This window comes from Peromyscus californicus, unplaced genomic scaffold (assembly GCF_007827085.1).
Source record: "Peromyscus californicus insignis strain IS unplaced genomic scaffold, ASM782708v3 Scaffold_5__1_contigs__length_169319896, whole genome shotgun sequence".
Taxonomy (NCBI): domain Eukaryota; kingdom Metazoa; phylum Chordata; class Mammalia; order Rodentia; family Cricetidae; genus Peromyscus; species Peromyscus californicus.
In genome coordinates this window covers 161007385-161030385 of record NW_026294573.1, presented here as the reverse complement: position 1 = coordinate 161030385, position 23001 = coordinate 161007385, and the positions used below count along the sequence as shown (strand labels likewise).

The 23001-nt window shown below is 46.9% G+C and overlaps 1 protein-coding gene across 1 annotated transcript in view; it reads right to left on the bottom strand.

Moving 5' to 3' along the window:
• Tpd52 (tumor protein D52) overlaps nucleotides 1-23001 on the bottom strand; it is an 88395-nt gene that overhangs the window by 17068 nt on the left and 48326 nt on the right. Inside the window, exon 2 of the mRNA XM_052717254.1 lies at nucleotides 2673-2865. Within this exon, the coding sequence (XP_052573214.1) occupies nucleotides 2673-2865 (193 nt within the window). The remainder of the gene's footprint in view (nucleotides 1-2672; nucleotides 2866-23001) is intronic.

Genomic DNA, 23001 nt, shown 5'->3' with positions numbered 1-23001 from the left:
CCTCTTTCTCCTTCTCCCTCTCCTCCTCCTCCTTCTCCTCCTCCTCCTCCCGCTCCTCCTCCTCCTCCTCATCTTTTGGTTTTTTTAACACAGGGTTTCTTTGTGCGTAATAGCCCTGGCTGTCCTGGAACTCGATTTAGAGACCAGGCTAGCCTCGAACTCAGAGATATGCCTGCCTCTGGAGTGTTGGGATTAAAGGCGTGAACCACCACCACCCAGCACATTCATACTCTTTTATAACTGCGATAGAACTCATTGGTTCACTGAGTTGGACTTTGGTGGTATCCATACTTTGGTCTGTTGTTGGTTCCCTCTCTGAGGTGAGAAGATGTCTGTTTACATCTCCCGAGGAATAGTGTCACACAACATAACACAGACGAGAATGACATCCACATGAAATGCCCAGTGCAGGTGATCTATAGACAGGAACTAGACTAGCAGTTACTAGGGGAAGGGGCAGGGGGCGGAAGTGACTGCCAATAGGAGCAGGGTTTCTTTCTGAGCTAATGAAAATGTTCTAGTGCACATGGTGATGGTTGTACAACCCTGGGAATATAAACAAACCACTTCAAAGGGTGAATTTGATAATACGTAAATGAATATTTCCATTCTGGGCTGAGGAGATAGCTCGATAAAGCACCTGCTGCATAAACATGAGGATCCCTGGAATACACGGTTTTGGTTTTGGTTCTGTTTAGAAGTGTGGTGACATACACTTGTCATCCCAGTGTTGTGGAGGCAGAGATGGAAAATGCCAGGGCTTGCAAGTTGCAGGCCACAGAGAAACCCTGAGTCAAAAACAAATTTAAAACAGTGGATGGTGCCTGATGGATGACATGGGAGGGTGTCCTCGGCCTCCACGTGCATATATGTAGACCTGCTTCCTCCCAACCCACACAAATCTCTACTGAAATTTCTTTTTTTGTTTGGTTTGGTTTTTTTTGTTTTGTTTTGTTTTTTGAGACAGGGTTTCTCTGTGTAGCTTTGGAGCCTGTCCTGGAACTCACTCTGTAGCCCAGGCTGGCCTCGAACTCACAGAGATCCACCTGCCTCTGGCTGCCGAGTGCTGGGATTAAAGGTGTGCGCCACCACCGCTCGGCTTGAAATTTCTACAATGACTTAAGAAATGTCTTCCAAACTGAATTCCTATTATTCTTTTTAATGCAAGAAAGTGAAAAAGTAAGTTATAGAATAAGAGAAAATGTTTGGAAACCACAAATCTGATAAGAGTGCAGAATATATATAATTCTTATATTTGAAAAACAAACCATTTCTTAAATGGGCAAAGGACTTAATGAGTACTTATTTTCCCCAAAGATATACAAAATGCCCACAAGAGGGTCAGTCCTTAGAGGACTCCAAATCACATCCACATGGGATCTCATTTCTCACCCACTGACACATACAGCTTTAATCAAAGGATGGGAGGAGCATGCTTTACTAAGAATGGGAAGAAATCAGGATGAGGATGTAAAATAATGTCACTGCTGTGGGGAACAGTTCGGTGACTCCCTTAAAATGTTAAAACATGGGCTTATCACCAAGCCTGAGCACCATCCCTGGAACCCGTTTGGTGGAAGGAGAAAACTTACTCCTGCAAGTTGTCCTCTGACCTCCATGTGTGTGCCCACGCGCGCGTGCGCACACACACACACACACACACACACACACACACACACACACACGCACTCTCTCTCTCTCACTCACACACACACACACACACATACACACACTCACACAAACACACAAATAAATGTATATAAAAATTTTAATTCAATGTAGAATCACTATATGGTGAAAAATCTCACTGCTAAGCATATATATATAAAACAACTGAATCAAAAAGATCATTTGTACATATATGTTGCTGGTTCACTATCCACAGTTGTCAGTAATGTACCTGGCCATCAACGGACATATGAAAAACAAGACACAATATGGTCGATAACTACAGTGGACTGTTATTAGTCATAAAAAGGGAACAAACAACTGACAGAGGACACAAGAGAGACGAGCCCCAAGAGCGTGATACTAAGTGCACTGGCTGATGGAAGCCAAGACAGTTAAATCCACAGAGGAAAAAGCAGCCGAGAGGTGGGGGCGGAGTGGCTCCTGGTGAGTACAAGGGGCTCCTTGGGACAGGAAAAAAATCTTCAGAACTTGAAAGACGTGATGGTTGCAAGACACTGAATGTGCTAAATGACACTGAACTGTGTACTGTGAAACAGACCACTTTAAGAACCTTATAGGCCAGGCAGTGGTGGCGCACACCTTCAATCCCAGCACCTGGGAGGCAGAGGCACGTGGATCTCTGTGTGTTCCAGGCCAGCCCAGTCTACAGAGCAAGTTCCAGGATAGCTAGGGCTACACGGAGAGACCCTGTCTTGACAAAACCCAACACAACAAAAAAACGAGTTTTATAGAAGGAAGCTATGGAAAGAGGGAGCTGGGAATCTCTTTGGAAGTGAGGCTGATGCCTGCAGCAAAGAAGAAGGGAAGGAGGGAGGAAGCTGGCCTACATCATAACACAGAAAGACGAGGATGAGGCTGGCCAGCACGTGCTTCCTCTTCCCACTTCCTGCTGCACCCGACTCCCAGGTCTACCTGGAAAGCAACAGGAGTCCCTCTTTCTCTCCTCTGCCCTAGCGAGACTCCAGGCTATGCGAGCTCACGGTGCTTCCTTTCTCCTGGGCCTCTTACCAGGAGCTTTGGAAACAAGGCCCACAAGGCCAGAAGGAATGAGCCTCACCTTAGCAAGTTCCCGTCTCAGCTCTTCTTGCTCCTCCTCTGACAGGTTCTCCGGGGCACTGAGCATGGTGACCGCATCCTCTCCTTCCTCGGCCACTGGCTCTGTCTTCAGCAGACCTTGGTTAAGGGAAAAAGGAATCATGTCAAATGTGAGAGCTAAGCTAAATCCCCCTACAGCTGCTCCACTGTCCCAACTAGAACAATGTCGCTGAGGTCACAGCCATATACCTTCTTTCTGTATATTGAAGTGACCTTGGAGAAAGATGAAAGAAAAATCCGGGATAGCCAATAAAAACCACCGACTTAGAATGCCAAAACATGTATTGAGAAACATGCCGGTCTCTCAGCTTCCACTCACTTTCAGTCTCGGTCTCAGAATAATTATGACAGAGCAGAAGAATGGGGTTCCACCATGGTCTACCTTTACACGAAACACAAGGCATGCCTATAACCCAGCACTCAGGAGAAGACAGGACAATCACTAGCCAAGACCATCTTCAGCTAAGATCAATTTTAAGACCAGCCTGGGCTACAGGAGATCTTGTCTCAACAAAATATCCATCTTTAAAATACTGCACAAAGAAATTAGCAGAGAACAGATGAAAGATTTTAAGCCCTGCATACCAGCCCACAGGAGAAGACTGTATGCTCATTTGCACCCTGTGCAGACAATCTCCATAAAGGAGCAAATCAAATTCCCTAATGGAAGTTAATTGTGCCTCCTCCCAAGTGGCAACCACGGTAGAAAATTGTAGCTTTTTTTAAAACTGCACCTCACTGAGATGAGCTTTAAGCACCCAGGGTCATGGGGTAGGGCAGTACAGGCCTGCAATCCCAGTGCTCAGGAGGCTGAGACAGGGGGACTGTGAGTTCCAAGCCAGCCTGGGTTCTACAGTCTCAAGGACAAACAGCTCTATGTTTCTATGTAGAGACATGACCAGCAATAACATGGAGACTTCCAAACCCACTGCTCTCCTTCCCCAAAACAGAGGCCCAATTAAGAAGACCACATTTCTAGAGTGGCCAGTATGGTAACCGTCTTCAGCTCTCACCTTTTCCTGCCCATGCTGGCCCATCTAAAGGCCAGCTCAGATAAAGCACAGGGTAGGAAATCAAGAAAGCCACCAAAGACTGCGACTGTATTAGATTAAGGTTCACATGTCAAATATCCCCAAACGAGCCTGCTTTTTGTTTGAGCCATTGGCCTCTACCTGACGGCTCTGTTTTTGAAAGATTGTGGAGCTCTTAGGAGATGGAGCCTGAACAAAGGAAGGGTGTCAGCAGGGCAGGCCCTGGGGTCCTACAGCCTGGTTCTGTCTGCTAGACTTCCTGACCACGGATACAGTAGGACCCGCCACCTCACACCCCTAACACCAAGCCCAAAGTAGATCCTCTCAACTAGTAAGCTAAAATAAGCCCTTCTCTTCTCAAGCTGCTTTACTCAGGCATTTTCTCACAACAACAACAAAAACAAACATATATTTTAATCTAATTTTTAAAATCAAAGTGAATTTTTTTTTTTTGAGACAAGGTCTCTCTCTATGTAGTCCTGGCTCTCCTGGCTCTCACTATGTAAACCAGGGGGGTCTCAAACTCCAAAGAGCCACCTGCCTCTGCCTCCAGAGTACGAAGACTAAAGGCGTGCGCCACCACCGCACTCAGCCCCAAACGGCAAGCTTTCAAACAGAAAGGATGAGCAGTGCTGACTGCCTTCTGTCTCAGGTCCCAGAGCAGTTCTGCATGGGTAATTCAGCCACTGACCTTGCCTCGTTCAACTTCTTGATACTCTGTTATCGTAGGTTTTGTTTGCATCGATTTTGACCTTTTCAAAATGTTGCATTGACATATGATTTGATTACTGAGTTTTCTGGCGCCCTCTTAAACTGTACACCTGTGACTCACCCTAGCCACAGTCTACCCACCCATTCCCAGCATTCCCAGGTCACGGGTTCTGATGCACTGAGGACCGGGGAAGGCTGCCTCCTCTTCCTGTAAGTCAGCGCCATGGCCCTCATCCTGTCCCAGTGCAACTGAATCAGCACTGAGATGCCCTTCCCAGCATGATGCCAGACAGCAGATGAAGGGCAAGTGGGAGGCAGGAAAAAGAGAATCACACTGCTGAGCAGGTAGCCAGCACCACAACACACATAAGAAAAGCAGAAGCAGCAATGCGATCCATGTGTAGCTGTATGCACATTACAGAGGAGGCACTTGACATGGGGTCTATTGTGTACTAACTTTTAAAGGTAATTAATAATTATAATAATCATTAGCAAGGCAGTACCAAAACAGTGGCCCACGCACAAGATGTTAAAGAATTATTAAAGGAGCAAAAGTAATACAAACAAGCCTGTTCAGAAACTATACTTCAGACTGACAAGCAGAATTCAAGTACATCTTCAGAAGCAGAGGCAATACTTGATACAATCAAGGGGTGGAAAAGCTCGCTGAGTAATTGCTTCTGTAGGTTAAGGAAAGCCAAAGAGACCAGGCATGTGGCAGGGGAGTCCAGGCATGGAGACCCAGAAAGCCAATGAGTAAAGCTTGAAGGTGAAGCCTGGATGGCCTTGGACACCACACCCCAAGATGTTGGAGATGCCAGAGATGTGGGATACCTACATCCAGGGTGTGGAACCAGCCCAAGAGAGAGAAGTGTGCTGCCGTTGGCAAAGCTGGAAGGGAAGAGCCATCTAATAACCTTCAAACATCAGGCAGAGAGTTGTGTGATCTGGAGTTTGCCCTGCTGGGTTTGGGTCCAGGATTTCCTCATTATCCTCCCTTGTCCCCTTTAGGAATGGCAATGTATATTCAGTCCCATTTTGTGTTCAAAGTATGTGATCTGCTTTTTGATGTTGATTTTACAGGGGTTAGAGTTAAGAGCTTGCCTTCATTCCTCAGAAGAGACATGAACTTTTAAGCGTGTTGAGATAGACTATGGGAACTTTTGAAGTTGGACTAAATGCGTTTTATATTATGTTATGGTTACAAGCCTGGGGGACGGGGCTGGGAGGGGAATGTGATGCTTTGAATGGGAGTGCCCCCCATAGGCTCATATGTTTGAATGCTTGGTCCCAGTTGGTGGAACTGTTTGGGAAGGATTAGGAAGTGTGGCGTTGTTGGAAGAGGTGTGTCACTGGGGATGAGTTTTCAGGCTTCAAAAACCCACACCAGGCCCAGTATCTGTGTTTTTCTGCCTGCTGCCTGCAGATCAGGATGCAGCTCTCAGCTACTGCTCTAGCACCATGCCTGTCCACTTCTGGTCATGGACTAAGCCTCTGAAACTGTAAGCAAGCCCCCATTAAACATTTTCTTTTAAGAGTTGCCGTGGTCATGATGTCTCTTCACAGCAATAGAAGAGTATCGGAGATGAGTCCCCTCTATGACATCTTGAAAGGATTGTTCAAGGGCTATTTCTATATTGGTCTCCAGTTATAAATTTTCCCGCACTTCCTTGTTTTAGAAACACATCCCTTAGGTAGGCACCCCGCCATGGGGGTGGTGCCTACCTTTTGCAATGGCAGCCAAACCAGCCAAATCACTGTCAAGTGGGGTGCTACTGTGCCACATATTGTCGGGGGCAGGACCTGTGTGTGCTCCCATGTGACAAAGGGAACATGGGACTGAGGATGGAGAGCAAGCATGTGATCCACCATCAGCCAGCGTAACACAAAGCTAAAATCATCATTTGATTGGCTCTTAATGGCCTCCTCAGGACTAAGTTCTTGATGACACAGGACTCAAATCAAAGAGTACTAACAGAATTCAAATATTAAACTTTGCCTTCCATAGCGAAAGCTCTTCCATGCTCTTAAATAAACATTATTTTGCAAGTCTAAATAGGCAAGGAGATAAACACAGTATCAAATTGCCAGTGTATGTGGGAATCTTCAATTCTAAAACAAACCTAAAAGGATCCTGGCACAGGGTAGGAATACTTAATATAAAAAACATTGCAATTTTTTCTGAATTTTAGGTATTGGATTTTCAAGTCAAGCATTTTCAATCAGTAAAGTCCACACATGTATTCCCTAATCCAAACAAGGACAAAAACAAAAAATCTAAAATACATGCAGCTCCAAAATTTGAGATAAGGGATATTCAAATAGTTTTTTAACTTTATTTTATTTATTAGTCTTTTATGAGTATGAGTGTCCATCTACATGTACACCTGCACACCTGAAGAGGGCACCAGACCCCATTACAGATGGTTGTGAGCTGCCATGTGGTTGCTGGGAATTGAACTCATGACTTCTGAAAGAGTAGCCAGTGCTCTTAACCGTTGAGCCATCTCTCCAAACCTGATATTCAAATATTCCATTAGGTCATCTATAAAAATGAATGTCTCAGAAAAAATAAAAAAAAGACTTTGGCAATGCCCATACTTGGCTTCAGGACCACTGAGATGACTTGGTTATCTATTAGTATCTAGCAAAGTCAACCAGCAATGATTCGGTCTGCTTTTTTCACATTAACCTGAAGGGGGCAGCAAATCATTGGCATTAAAATTTAAAGGTGCAGGTTGTTAAGATACTCAACCTAGGAACAAAAATAAAAAGACATTACAGAAGAACCAAGCGGGAGCTGCTCACCGGCGAAATCTGCAGTCATCTCATACCTCTCAGAAAAGTTACTAACCACAGCCGCTCCGCACAGGCTGCAATTTGCATCCAAATCTGAGCTAAGAGGTCCAGAAGCAGTCATCTCCACCCTGCACTCCCGTGACATGGGGACTGCTGTCACCACTTACGGATGAGGACAAGAGGCTTCCAGAAGCTGAGCGGCCTCCAGAGTCACACACCCGTACAGGTAACACAGCTGGGGTTACGGAAACCAGACAGTCTGATGTGAAAGGAGACGCTCAAGTCACCGACCTGAAGACAAAGGGAAGCAGAAGACCTGGACCGCGTGCGGTAGCAGTAAATAAGACTATGAAACGGAAACAGAGTCAAGGCCAAAAGCAGTCTTCATGCCAACTTATTCCTCCGTCCCTGAACATTCATTTTGCCATAAATAAATTTCGAGGTGTTATCTTGTTTCCTATATGCTCATAAACGGTATTTAGTATGGAGGAGAGTCGAGCTTAGGGGAGAAAATGTATCATTTTCACATTCACGTCGTGAAAGGTGAGAAGTGAGACCATTATAAACAACCCACAAACGCTTGCTCTTTGGCTGTGATGTTCTGTCCTAGAATCCAGTGGAAAGCTATCTTAAATGACAAAGGCAAAGACTACAGCTAACACCTACTGAAGTCTTATGCCAGCCACCATGAGGGGAAATTTAACTTGACAGAGATTCTCTGCTTGACCAAATGTTAGTCAGGCCTCTGAACCTTCTCTCAGGCTACCTACATACTTCTTTGCAAAAAAAATTATATATATATATATATATATATATATATATATATATATATATATATATATATATATTAAGCAAATACACCTACTAAGTCAGTTTAACCAAAATCCTCATCCCTAATTCCCTAATATCACACTCCCCATACCTAATCAGGTCCCTCAACATCCCCACCCCAGGTGATGTCTCGTCTCCCTGGACTAAAACCTTCAGCAAGACTCCCATGAGGTTGGTCTAGCCTGAATGTGCCTGACACTCCCTTGACACTTGCCAATGCTGTATGTGAGATTGACCCCAGTCTCTGCAACAATCCAGAACACGGGTCACCATACCTACCCCAAAAGTACTCAGTAAAGCCCTCTCACCATGCTTTAACAAGAATCTTTTTTTACAAGAATCTTTTTTTTAATTAAAAACATTTTTATCCAAGCAAACAAACAAAATTAAATCAACATCCAATGAGAATAATGACTTCTACTAGAAAACTGAGGCCCCCTCGGGGTTATATAATCTACCCAGAGTCAGAGACAAGCCTACACCTTGATGGTCTTTCTGATTCTATACTCTGGCTTGCTCAAGTGCAGTTTTTCTCTTAGAGAGATACCAACGAACAGGGCAGGACAGAGAACCAGGGCTAATTCTTTCTCCAGAGCCTTTCATGTCTCTAGCTGGAAAAGTCAGCATCGGCAGGTCTGAATCCAGGTGCCTAGACATGGGGGATCACTTCCTCCCTCAGTTACTGATAGTTTAGCTACTTCCTTAATTGTCTAATGAAGCAAATCATCATTCCATCTTCAATAAAAACCAGCAGACCCCCGGTGTGGTTTAAGTGAGGGCATAGCCAGTGTGCATGTGTCATGAGAAGGTCCCTCCAGCAGCAGGCTCAGACGCACAAAGCTGGAGGGAACCTGGAAGCTGCACGTTGGGTAACAGCCCACGGGAGGCATGGACGACAGCTGAGCCACCGCAGGAAAGAGGACGGAGCTGAGGGACCACACGGCACCACAGTACACCGTTTCGTGTGCTTCACCACACAATTGCCAGGCTAGGTAATCCGGAAACTGGACAAGGCACAGCACAGACATCGTGTGGGAGAACACACAGAGCAGGCCTACGGTGTTCCTAAATGAAAAGCACGTCGGGTCAGACAACACGCATGAGAGCATTTTAGGAAAACCTCAACTCTCTTTTTAAAAAGCCCGAGAATATTTACAGTCATCACACACAACCGAACACATCTTCAGTAAGCATAACTTCAAAAATTTAAGTGACAAGAAAGCACTGATTTTCAGCTTAAGTCTAAACATTTTACAGCCCTATAAAATAATTTTTTAAAAACCATATTATGATCTGAAGTGTCCCAGACCTGCTGAAAGCCTTCAGTGAACCTGTGAGGGAGATGGGACTGGGTGGTTCTGGTGTGGCGGGGAAGTGTGGAAGCAAGCATGAAGGTGTTGGGAGGTAGGGAAGGCAGGCTGTCGACAGAGGAAGACAGACTTCAGCCCTGAACACGGCTCCACCTCCGGGTTGTAAGCCCTGGTGTCACCTCCTTATCCCTTCATCTCAGAACTCGGGGTACCCACAGCGGAACAAATGCTAATATTTTATTTAAACTCCTGTTGTTACCTAAAGGTCTGGTTAGAGTAGGTTTCTCTCTTTCCCCATAGATGACCACCCACCCACCACACACGCCATTAATTTCAGCGAAGAACAGTGTCTTACTCAATGTAGCCCACGCTGGGCTCAGACTCCTGAGTCTCCTGCCTCAGCCTCCTGAGTATTATCATTACCACTAAGCCTGACTCTAAAGTCTTTCAGTTTGTAGAATTCTAGATTCTACAATCTAGCCATGGGCATGTGTGGTGGCATGAGATGGGGTTTCTCAACATGAAAGGTATGGTGGGTTCAGCCTCCTGCCCCAACCTGGACCCCCACCTGAACGGATCTTTGCCCTTTATTCCGACTGCTTCCCTTCAAGATTTCCTATGGTGACTATAACTACAACTTTAGCTAAGATTATCATTCAGTTCTACATCTGGAAAAGAATTCCAAAGTTGGGAGTGGTGGTATACCCCTTCAGTCCATGCACTTGGGAGGTAGCAGTAGTGAGAAAACCACAAGTTCAAGGCCAGCCTAGTCTGCCCAGCAAGTTCCGGGCCACCAATGGACGCACAGAAAGTCCCTGTCTCAATAAATAAATATGAAATAAAATCAGCCAGGTATGGCGTTAATCTCAGCAGTTGGGCAAGTGGACATCTGAGCTCAAGGCCAACCTGGTCTACAGAGTGAGTTCTAGGCCAGTCAGAGCTATATAGTGAGGCCTTGTCTAAAACAACAGATTTGGAATCCTTTCATTTAAACAGTTCACTAGAGGGAGATAAGAAAACACTTAGAGGGAAAAAAAGCAATGAGACATGAAATAAGACGCTGCGCAGCATGTGCTGAAGCCTGTTCCATTGGTCCGGCAGTCTCTGAGACATGGGATCTAGCACGCTGGAGCTGCTCAGTGACACTTCCTGAAGAAATGACCTACAGGAAGCACAGGGGTGAGAGGGAACAAGCCGGGCCTCACTGCCCACTCTCTGCTTTAAGCCTTGGCTTCATCACCCTCTTTTCATAGCTTTTACCTACAAAGCTTGTCTTTCTTAAAACTGATTCTAAATGTTCCTTCCAGCGTCTGGCTCACTGTGAGCTAGCTCTACCGGAAGCTGCCGCTATTTCCAAAAGTGTGTGCACCACACAGGTGAGGGACTGCCCTGGCGAGCACGAAGGTATTCTACGGGGAGACACTTCTGTGTCCCTCTGGCTATCAGACTCCCGAAATACTGCACCCCAAAGAACCGGGTCTGCTGCAGGAATCTCATGGTGGGGAAAGGAAAAGGCTGTGAAACCCTGGTTCTGGCCAGGGAAGAATTTGCCTCCCACAATGATTTTACACAGTGCTGACAACTTATAGGACAGATCAGAAACATTGGTCAATGGCTAGGCAGTGGTGGCCAGGGCCATACCCAGACCAGGAATGCTCAGTTATGCATACCTCTTGCCTGTGGTTTAAACCTAAAACTGAGCTCAGAACCCTGCGGGTGGCGGGGGCGAGGGAGGGGTGACAGACTTCATTTGTTCTTCCCAACGTGGCAACACTGAATAAGCCGCCTTTCCCTGCATTTCACATCATCTGTGAGGTTAATTGTCATCATGAGAACTGGTGGCTGGTGCCTGAGTCCTGTAGTGGGTAGCCATTCCAGCTTTGATCTGGAAGTTCCAACCCCCATTGCGGCTTTGGTAACTGTCACACCTACAAGGCAGGGCCAAGAGAGGACCCTGAAGACCCCAGATCCGGATGCGCCGGCTCTCTTGGTTCCTGGACCCTGGATGCTGGAGGTAGACCGAGCAGAGTTCTCCAGAGAACACCGCCGGACTGCGCCACGTCTTTCCCAGACCCCGCAACCTACCTATCCCTTCATTTGTAAGTTATGCCACTAAATAAACCTCCCTTTTAACTACGTGGAGTGGCCTTAATAATTTCACCAGTAGAGCCTGGCTTGTTAGGGTTTTCAGGGCCCAGTCTTTGACTTAACAACTCTAGCTGAGGAGGCACAGAAGGAATCACAGGACAACCCAAATGGCTTTGGATGGTGAGGATCTCTGCTGCAGAACGTCTAGGCCTCCAGGCGCTGGCTGTCAGTGGCTGCCTGGAACCCAAACCAATGCCGACAGGGGACAAATCTGCCCCAGGCTGAAGATCACGGACCTAAGGCACCCGAAGATCTGAGCAGACACGGACTCCTGCCCTCTGAGGAGCAGAAGCAAGGGCTGCCATTTCCCCGTGATTGGCTCCTATCGAGAAGAATCCAACCTTAGGGTGAAATGAACTGGGTAATTGTGGTTGAGGTGGCCAGGAACAAAGGAAGCTAAAGAAATGACCCATCTCATCTGGCAGAACCTCAGGAGCACAATTAGTGATGTCAGGGTTACGGAGGAAGAGAGGGGACTAAGCAGGAAGCGAAATGGTGACAAGGCAGAGAGAGTAAGAGGAGCAGGTGTCACAGCAGTCGAGAGTGTCTCACGTGGGGCTCAGGGCGTGAGGTGACTTCGCCAAACGTCACAGACTGGGGGATGAAGAAAGATTCCCCCAGGCAGAACACAGTCATGTTTTCAAATGCTCACTGCCCTCTTCCATTAAACTGACCTCATTAACTCTTTCATTTTTAAAAGGGGAACATTATACCTTTAAAGGGGGAGGGTGAAGAAAGTCTCTGGCTACTTCAGAACATCTCCACTCCTTCCCCATCCTCCCTCCAAACACCAAATACAAAACTGCTAGCGGAGACCGTTCACTGAAGAGACAGGTCGGGGTGGAGTTGCTAGCATTACATTTCCTCTCCATGGACAGAGTCCTCGTCATGTCTACTCTGGCTTTAATCTGTCAACCACAGGTAGGTTTGCTCTTTAAGACCTCTGCGATCATAAAAAGCCCGATGAGAAGCAGTTGCCACACCCGTAAAGGAGAAGCGGGGTGACACGGAAGAAATCAGAGTGAAACAGAGTTAGAAATAAACTCCCAGCTAAGGGATTTCAGGTTGACTTTTCAGAGTTTTCAGAGTTTCAAATCTGACAGCATGAAGAACAAGATTACTATTGTTTTCCTACTCAGGAGATTGAACCTAGGCCATTAAGTATGCCAGGCGAGACTCCTCCAGGAAGCTACAACCCCAGCCCAGTGGGCAGGTTATTTTCGCACATCATTTCTGAAGCCACGAGAAGAAGCAAAGGTGTTAAAGATCTGTTGTCTTCCTGACTTTTCCTGGAGAATTCCTAAGAGGAAGTGATTCCACATCAACTGTGTCCAGGAAAGAATCCCTACAAGCACTCCTAGAGCAAAAGAGGAAAGGGCAAGGAAGGGCGCCAGCTTGGCACGATGGCATTGGCAGGCCCCCACAAAAAAATGGAATACCATGTTCATGTCCCAGTGGCACAGAAAAGGAACCCACAAGCCCCTCACAGTAAAATCCTCGACCAGAAAAGACGATTAGCCTGTTCTGCCCCATCCATCACCAGCGATGTTAAGATGTGGTCACCTACACAACTGAGGTTGGGGGGCCTAGCTTTGAGATACAGCAAATAGGTCGCGTGTACTAGGCCCTGTGTGATCCCCAGCAGAGTAAAGAGCAAACCACTGCTTGAGAGATGAAAGATGTGCCCTAATGCCAGCTGGGTTAACTGGACTCGAGGACACCAAACGTCTTTCCTACATCAGTGCTACATCTGTAAAACAACCCAGGATGTGTCCCAGTCTGTGACAACCCCACTCATTCATTTGTTCAACAAACATTTGCTTTGTTTTATTTGTATTTACTATTGTTGTTATTGCCTGTTGTTTATTGTTGTTGTTGTTGTTTGTGACAAAGTCTATGTAGCCAAGGCTGGCCTCAAAATCACAACCTTCCTGCCTCAACATCCCAGGATTGTATTTCAGACACTAACATGTATCGCAAATCCATGTTTTCAAACAACAGACTGTGAAAGCCACTGAGCAGGAGTATTATTGAGCACTATAGGAAAATGGAATAGAGCTGTACCAAAGGGTATACAAGCATACTGCAAGGTGCTTTGGTCCCTAATAAAAATCCTCTTTTCCTTCCGGCCCCTTGCTCTCCTCCTCCTCCTCTCCACTCAAACTGCTTAAGGATATCTGCCCACAGACTGCGCCTCATTGCCTCCACTTTTGCCTCATGCCGATGTCTGGATACAAATCAGAGGATTTGTTTAAGTGCTCCCAACCTTTCTGAGTAGGATGCTGCCTTACATCGGTCCTCTTTGCCTGCACGACCTACCTGTTTATTAAGAAAGTACATACTGGCCAAAAGCCACACAAACTTTTAAGTATTAGTCCCAAGTCCCTCCCTCTTTTCAAAAAATATAAACTCAACTTGAGCACTTACAAGCCCACAGTAGGGTTTTAGTGATTTAGTTATTTGCTTTTTTTATGGACTTCATTAATGCCACCCCACCCGAAAGGCTTCCGACTGCTTCTAGGAACTGCGGAGATGGTTTTTAGAAATGTACAGGGCCACACCCACTCACGCCTGCTGCTGTTTCGACAGAGAATACTGAAAGGTGGCCGCACTTCTAAGTAGGGAAGCAAGTGGGGGTGAAAAGCAGCAGGCGAGAACTAAAAGATGCAGGGCAAGCCTTGCTGGGAACTGAGAACCCCTGAAGTTGCTCACCTGCCCCTCTGGCCTCTACAGGTCCTCAAAGCTTTATTGACAGCCCCATCTTCCCCTCTGGGGGGCACTGCTCTGATCCACAGGAGTCCACAAGTTAGAACAAGCTCATCCTTTTAAGTGCTGAACGGGAAGCCCTGAGGTCCCACGTGGGTCACAGACAAGGGAAGTGAAAAAATGAGTATGAAAAGCTTCCTCATGACCCATCTTCCTGCAGACAATACTAACAGCTGCCAACTTTCTAGTGGCCAGTGTTAGCCTGTAACTGTCACCATGTATCACTTTCTGAAAATCCAAACTACACCTCAATTGTAACCAAGAGTTGAAGCATGTTGCACACCTGTGGCCTGTAAATACCCAAAGTCTCCAGCCAAGCTGGCAAAGCTTGCTTAAAGAGGTCCTGCACTGTATCCTTTACTGTGTTTTCCAAGTTTCCCGAACTCTTCTGCTTAAAAAGAACAAAATGTAACCAATTCTTCACTGTAAGGAAATAATTAACTTCTTCTGGGAAAACCTAGTTTCTTCCTTGACTCATTACAGAGGAGACCATTTAGCCCTCTCCTCCCCCAGCCGGCAGCAGGATCCTCCTGCAAGGTGGCAATGGCTGAGGCTGCTCCCCATTTCTGCTGGACCCTACTTCACATATCCTGTCCTATTCTGGCCTTGTGAATAGTCCATGCCACCACGTGGGAAGGAGCAAGTGCTTCCAAAGGTATGGTGAATTCTTAATTTTTCCTTTTTTTTTTTTTTTTTTTTTTTTTTTTTGTCTAAATGGCTCTTGGTCTTCCAAAACAAAATCCAGGACAACTACCTCCAGCTCTTGAACACAGCTAAGTGTTTTGGATGCCTAAGCATCCTTTACCAGGACAAACTGGGCCGATCTTAAAACTGTACAGGTTATTCCAACCCAGGGTCTTCAGACCCCTCCATCTGTCAGTTCTCATCACTACATGCACCCACAGACCTCTAAAGAGCACACAAATGGTGCCGACTTTAAAAATCCAACGTCCCACTCTAAATAGTTAACAACCAAATACCTCTCCGTGTTGAACTAAAACAGGGTGGTTAGTCAGAACACAGAGCACTTTGGCACACCTTCACACTAATCTGAAAAGCCAGAGGAACCCCAAGCTGCATCGGGTTCGAGCACAGCACACAGAACTACACAAAATCAATAGTTACCGAAGTTCTGCACAGGCGAGCCAGGCGGCGACATGTTCCCACTCGGAGACAAGTAGAGGTAGGTTTTGTTCACTCCGGAATCAAAATCAAACGGGGACTGGTAATCCTCGTACAACTCCATGTCTCTAGAATCCATTCCAGACGAAGGCAGAGAGCATGACGCCCCGGCTGCCTGGAATTACTCCTGGGCCACGGCTCCCTCTGCGCGCCGTGCAGTCCCGGGAGGGAAAGGACTGGTGTTTGGAGTCCCGCCCGGCTCCGGGCCCAGGTGTGGCTTCACACCCTCACCAGCAGATCCTTTGATGACCCCTCCCAGCACCCTCGGGAGGGCCCTAGTCACCACCTGTTGCCAATTTCAGTGGACAAAGAACCACCTGGGAGGAGGGAGTGGCGCTCTCCTCTGTACACAAAGGAGGCCCGGCTCTGCGGCCCCCCACTAGGATGCACAAACACGAGATACTGGCAGGATTACTTTTAAAATACCATTTTTTCAGACCGGTCAGCTGACCACATCCTCACCGGGGCAGACTTAATCTTCTAGGACAAGGGAGGATTATCAGACAGTAATCTCCCGAAAATGCCATCTGGGTGATACTTTCCTTGCACCCTATATTACCACAGAATTCTGAATGCCTAGCATCCCCAGTTAGCAACCAGCTTTCTAAGCATAACATGAAATAAAAATAACGCTCAATTCCCATCATCACTTTTTTCTAAAGCAGAAGCTGAATAATTGTCAAAATTTTAATCTGACTCTTTTCGGAAGAATGGAGTTTTCAAGCATTGAAAAGACATGAAGCAGCTCTGAAAGTGGAGCTAGCTCCCACTGTGCTCCCCCTGTGCTCCACTATGCTCTGCTGTGCTCCCCCATGATCCCCCTGCATTCCCACTATGCTGTTATGCTCCTCCGTGCTCCCCCTGTGCTCCACTACGCTCTGTTGTGCTCCCCCATGATCCCCCTGCATTCCACTATGCTCTGTTGTGCTCCCCTGCATTCCCACTATGCTCTGTTGTGCTCCCCCTGCATTCCCACTATGCTCTGTTGTGCTCCCCTGCATTCCCACTATGCTCTGTTGTGCTCCCCCTGCATTCCACTATGCTCTGTTGTGCTCCCCTGCATTCCCACTATGCTCTGTTGTGCTCCCCCTGCATTCCACTATGCTCTGTTGTGCTCCCCTGCATTCCACTATGCTGTTGTGCTCCCCTGCATTCCCACTATGCTCTGTTGTCTCCCCCTGCATTCCCACTATGCTCTGTTGTGCTCCTCCGTGCTCCCCCTGCATTCCACTATGCTCTGTTGTGCTCCCCTGCATTCCCACTATGCTCTGTTGTGCTCCCCTGCATTCCCACTATGCTGTTGTCTCCCCTGCATTCCCACTATGCTCTGTTGTGCTCCCCTGCATTCCCACTATGCTCTGTTGTCTCCCCCTGCATTCCCACTATGCTCTGTTGTGCTCCCCCTGCATTCCCACTATGCTGTTGTGCTCCCCTGCATTCCCACTATGCTCTGTTGTGCTCCCCTGCATTCCCACTATGCTCTGTTGTGCTCCCCTGCATTCCCACTATGCTCTGTTGTGCTCCCCTGCATTCCCACTATGCTCTGTTGTGCTCCCCCTGCATTCCACTATGCTCTGTTGTGCTCCCCCTGCATTCCACTATGCTCTGTTGTGCTCCCCTGCATTCCACTATGCTCTGTTGTGCTCCCCCTGCATTCCCACTATGCTCTGTTGTGCTGCCCTGCATTCCCACTATGCTCTGTTGTGCTCCCCCTGCATTCCACTATGCTCTGTTGTGCTCCCCTGCATTCCCACTATGCTCTGTTGTGCTCCCCTGCATTCCCACTATGCTCTGTTGTGCTCCCCCTGCATTCCCACTATGCTCTGTTGTGCTCCCCTGCATTCCCACTATGCTGTTGTGCTCCCCCTGCATTCCCACTATGCTCTGTTGTGCTCCCCCTGCATTCCCACTATGCTCTGTTGTGCTCCCCCTGCATTCCCACTATGCTCTGTTGTGCTCTCCTTGTGTTCCCCCCATGCTCTTCCTATGCTCCCCTGATGATCTCCTGTGCTCCCTCTGCCGTTTCCCTGTGCTCCAACACTTTCTTTGTTTATGAGAGGTCATGCCCTGTGGGTTCTACAAAAAAAAAAAATCTGTTTCCTTTGGCACATTCACTGGGCAGCCATGGTGGGAGGCCGCCATGGTGGGAGGCCGCCATGGTGGGAGGCCGCCATGGTGGGAGGCCGCCATGGTGGGAGGCAGCCATGGTGAACTTGTAAAACTTTTCGAACACCAAGTTCATTTCCTCCACCACAGGCTTCTAGGTAGAACCTTCCCACGCTCACAATGGCCTTCGCTGTGGCCCCAACAGCACTTGAAAGCCCTTGCTGGAACTAATGTTAAAAGGAGGAAATAAGCCAGGTGGTGGTGGTGCATGCCTTCAATCCCAGCACTTGGGGGGCTGAGGCAGGTGGATCTCTAAGTTCAAGGCCAGTCAGAGCTATACAGAGAAACCCTGGGAGTGGGGGAGGATGACAAAGAAAGAAAAGAAAAAAAAAAAAAGAAAACAAGAAGGGAAAATATGTCAAGCTAGGCATGGTAGCTCATGCCATAATCACAAAACCTGACAGAGGAGGATTGCCATGAAGCTAGCTTGAACTACAGAGACCCCGTCTCAAGAAAACAAAATAACTAACAACACTAACAAACAAACAAATAATAGTGTCCCTATCTTTTAAAATTTCAATAATCTCTGAAATACAAATATAGAACCTGAAGTTTTATTGTATTATGTGTGTGGACTTGATTGCAAATATCAGTACCACATGCATGTAGGAACCCTTGGGAGTCAGAACGGGTTGACAGAATCCCCTGGAACTGGAGTACCGGGCAGTATGAACCACTATGTGCAGGAAGCAACCTTAACCCCTGGGCCATCCCTCCAGCCCCCAAACCCAAAATGTTTTAACTATTAGCAAAAAATTCAGTGTTTGCCTAGTGTATAAAAATCTCTGCGTCTGCCTATATTCACCTCAATCTATGACTGATTTTCTTTTCTGTTCTTTTTGGTTACTCTCGTGTGCTATGGAACGCCTTTTTCTTATTTAAACTTTTTAAGAATTTATCTTATAGTTTCTGTCTTAAAGATACCAAAACAGCTACAAATGCTGTTTTATATTTGAAACTAGATTAAGTGTTTTTTAAATATTAATTGAAATAATGAACTCTCCCAGACAGGACAATAGTTCATACTTGAATTCATCCTAGACTCTGAGAGGCTAGTGCAGCAGGACTACCACAAATTAAAGGCTAGCATGGGCTAAATATGTAATGAGACACTGTGCAAACATAATAATTCTTTTTTCTTTAAAAATTCAGGGTTCCTGCGGTCCATGATGTCATTCATTCTGACAGGACATGGTCAGAGTTGTGTCCCTAGAATAGACACTGGCGGGAAAGTGTGAGCCATTGCCTCTCTGGCTGGCCCTCCGGGAGCCACGGCCATTAAAAGGTTAACTAACAGTGCCACGGATGAATGGGACCGTGCCCCACCACCTCTGGTGACAGTCAAGCTGCATCCAGGACCCAAAGCGCTGCACTTTATTGCTGCACCCTTCAGGACATAGCCACTTCTCACAGGTTCTTCTAGTGCCTCCCACCCGTTCCCAGCCACAGCACACAGGTGGGAAGCACACAGCCACCAACCAGACTTTATCTCTACAGCCCTGCTGTGGAGAGTAGATCTCCACTCTGCTGACCCTGCCCTGGATACGGAGTTTATCACTGGTGGAGAATACAAACATCCTTATTTTCAAATGTGAGGGCTAAGAATCTAAGTAACTGCCTGAAAGCCTGACTTCTCTATCTGCTAGGTCCATTTTTTAGGTCTGGGCCATGAATCCCAGCTCTGGGAAACAGCTCTCCTTCCTAGTACCCTGGAGACGTAGTCCAGACATTGCAGCCTTGAGAACAGTGAGAACAGCCTGCAGCCCCGGGAAAAGCAGGGTGGGTTCCTTGAATGGCAGACTCAAGGTCTAGATAACAGGACTGAAAAAATTAGAACCAGAAATGCAGCTTGGGAATCAACCAATTAAAAAGCTGAATGATAAACCTTTACATTTACTATATACTTTTTTTTTCAAACTTGAGGGTTTTGAAGTAGCAAAAGTAAATATTAGGAGAAGGGGTGTGGCTGAGTAGAAAGCACTGGCCTATCATGTGTGCAGCCCTGGGCGTAATCACTGGATGGATGATGGATGGAAGGATGGATGGAAGGATGGATGGATGGAGAGAGACCACCACAGTCCCCGCCTGTTCTCTGCCCTGGTTCACATGTGGCCCAGATACACAGTGTTGTTCAGAGGTATGCCTAGGGGCGGACACCTGACCCAAAGAGCCCCAGTCAATGGTTGTCCCTGATACTTATTGAGCAACAGAAGACAGTGACAGTCTCAAGAACCTGAGCCGCTGGATGCTGGTTTGGGTGGAGGGGCCAGGGTTCCTTCCCTCCCCATGCCAAGAGGAGAGAGACGCAGTAGGCAGACTGGAGAGAGGAAGAAACTGAGTTAGCTAGGCTGTGGCACCACATTATGTGAGCCCTGCACGGAGCTGCAGTAGGCTTTACAGTGATCCACAGAGAGACTGCTCTTCTCTTGGGGTTTGGATCACGAGGGAGGGCCCTGCAGTACCCAGCTCCCAACGCTTCTCCCCATTACTGTGTAACTGTGTTTCAACCGACGTGATTTTCCTCAGTTTTTGTGTCATTTTGTTTCTGTGGTGCTAGGGACCAATCCCAAAGGCTTGCACATACTTGGAACACACCTTATCACTGAGCCCTTGGTTTTCCGAGGCAAGGTTTCACCACAGAGCACAGGCTGACCTTGAGCATAAAAGGGCCTGCCTCAGCTTCTGAGTACTTGGATTACAGGCCTGTACCACCACACTTAGCGATTCTCCCATTTCTTGAACTAGTCCTCTGTAGAATATTTTAAGGTGTGTTACTTTTGTTCATATTGCATTTGTTTAACTCTGTGAAGCTGTGTTACTGTGCCTGTCTAAAACACCTGATGGTTTAATAAAGAACTGGCCAATAGCAAGGCAGGAGAAAGGGTAGGCAGGGCTGGCAGGCAGAGAGTATATATAGAAGGAGAAATCTGGGAGGAGAGATCTAAGATGGAGCAGCCAGAGAAGGAGGAGGACTCCGGGGGCCAGCCACCCAGCTGCACAGCAAGCCACAGAGTAAGAGTAAGATTCACAGAAGTAAGAGAATGGGAAAAGCCCAGAGGCAAAAGGTAGACAGGATAAGTTAAGAAAAGCTGGCTAGAAACTAAGCTAAGGCCAGGCATTCATAATTAAGACTAAGCCTCCATGTGTGATTTATTTGGGAGCTGGGTGGTGGGGCCCCCAAAAAAGACCAAAAACAAACAACAATCCTCAACTTGTCCTAGACATTTTTTTCTAGACTAGATTCCTCTCTATATTTTTACCTATTAAATGCCGACTCACTCTTATCAAGCTGTATTAACTTGTATGCACTACAAAAGGTATACATACAAGGGATATTCATTTTAGACCATACCTGAGAGACACAAGCAATACAAGTGCCTTCTGTTTTAAGTGCATGTTTTAAATGCTAAAAGAAACCTGTGTGTGCAGAAGAATACACAGGTAGTGTAACATGACGATGGGTAAATATGTATTTAGCATGGGAACATATTTAGTTTTATTATTTTGTGTGTATCAGAGTTCTGCCTGCATGTATGTCTGTGCACCACGTGCATTCCTGGTGCCCAAGGAGGTGGCGAGCCTCCATGCTGTGATTCAAACCCAGGTCCTTTACAAAAACAACTGCTCTGAACCACTGAGCCAACTTGTCAGTCCCAAGAATATATTCTTAGTAAACTTAGTGATCAAAACCGTTTCTTTACAGATGTGTTTCTTTTTCTGTTGTAGGTATGCGTGTTCTGCCTGCAGGTGTGTCTGTTCACAGGGGCCAGAAGGGGGCATTCGATTCCCGGGAACTGGGGTTAGAAGGTTGTGACCTGGGGTCCTCTGGAAGAGCAGTCAGTGCTCTTACCCACTGAGCCATCTCTCCAGCTGCATCAAAACAGTTTTGAAAGCAGGCCACATTGCATGATCCACATTTGCATAACTAAAGAGAAAGTGAGAGGAACCAACCAAAAGGAAAGAGCCCCTGGGTGTCTAACCCCCTCAGAAAGGTGTTCGTGCAGAGCAGAACCTGCAGGGGGCGCCCAAGGACGGTGCAGACGTCAACTGAGAGCAGGCCCTGAAGGGTGTGCTACAGGACCTAAGCCATTGAGGGTCCCAAGCAGAAAGGGGCGTAGATACAAAGAAACTAGGCTTCTCTCTACCTATTAGTGCATAACTCTATTAGGCCGGAATGCTCTCTCTAAATGTGAGACACATAAAAGAGAGACTTGAAAACTATGTCCAAAATCAGAGACTTTTGTGGCTGGCCCTTGAAAGGCACCTCAGGGACAGCATACAGGGCTTCCCAAAAGGGAAACACTACCACAGCTATTCATTCCATTCAGCCCTTAGAGGAGGGCAGGGCAGCGTTAGTTAGGGAAAACACCAACCCTGTGAAAATGATCTGTATTTAAGAAGGCTGAAAAATGCTACCTAAATATTACACTTAATCATAGAAGTCATCCTATAACCAAGGGAGAAAGTTAGTTCTATAAAGGCCATTATGGACACACTTGAAAATACCGCAGCTTTGCCCAGGTGTGGTAGTACAGGCCTGTGACCCCTTCACTCTGGAGGCAGAAGGACAATGACTCCAGACCAGCCTGGGATACAGAGGTGAAGGCCAATCTGAAGTACACAGTGAGACCCAGTCTCAAAGCAAACCAAGAGCTGGAGATGGATTTGATATGCAGCCAACACCACACACACACACACACACACACACACACACACACACACACACACACACAATCTAAAATTGGAGCGTACCCACAAATCTCATAAAAGTCTCATGAAACTGACAACTCTCCTATGGTTATCTGAGAGAACAGACTCCTTCTTGGGAAATATAAGGCGAAGTCTTAAGAGGCCTGGGGCCTACCATATGCAACTTCCTTTCAGATAACTTCGGAAAACAAGACTCCTGTGTGTGTGCATATACCCACACAGAATGATAAAGCATACAGGACCAGCTTCAGCCAGTAACTGCTAAGCCACTGTGTCACACTCTGAGAAATGGTCTTAGGTAATTTCATGAGTGCACTCACACAAACTAAGGAGACGATCTATCTTACTAGGGCATGGCCTCTGACGGATGCACTGTCGGTCATATTAGGGACCACGGCTACAACAAAATACCTGAGACACTCAATTCTAGAGGAGAGAGCTTTGGTTCATAGATTCCGAGGGCTCTGGGCCAGTGTCAATGCAGAACATCCTGCAGTGAGACAGTGATAAGGCAAGGCTGGGTGTTTAGCTTATGACTGGAACCCAGGAAACAGAGAGAG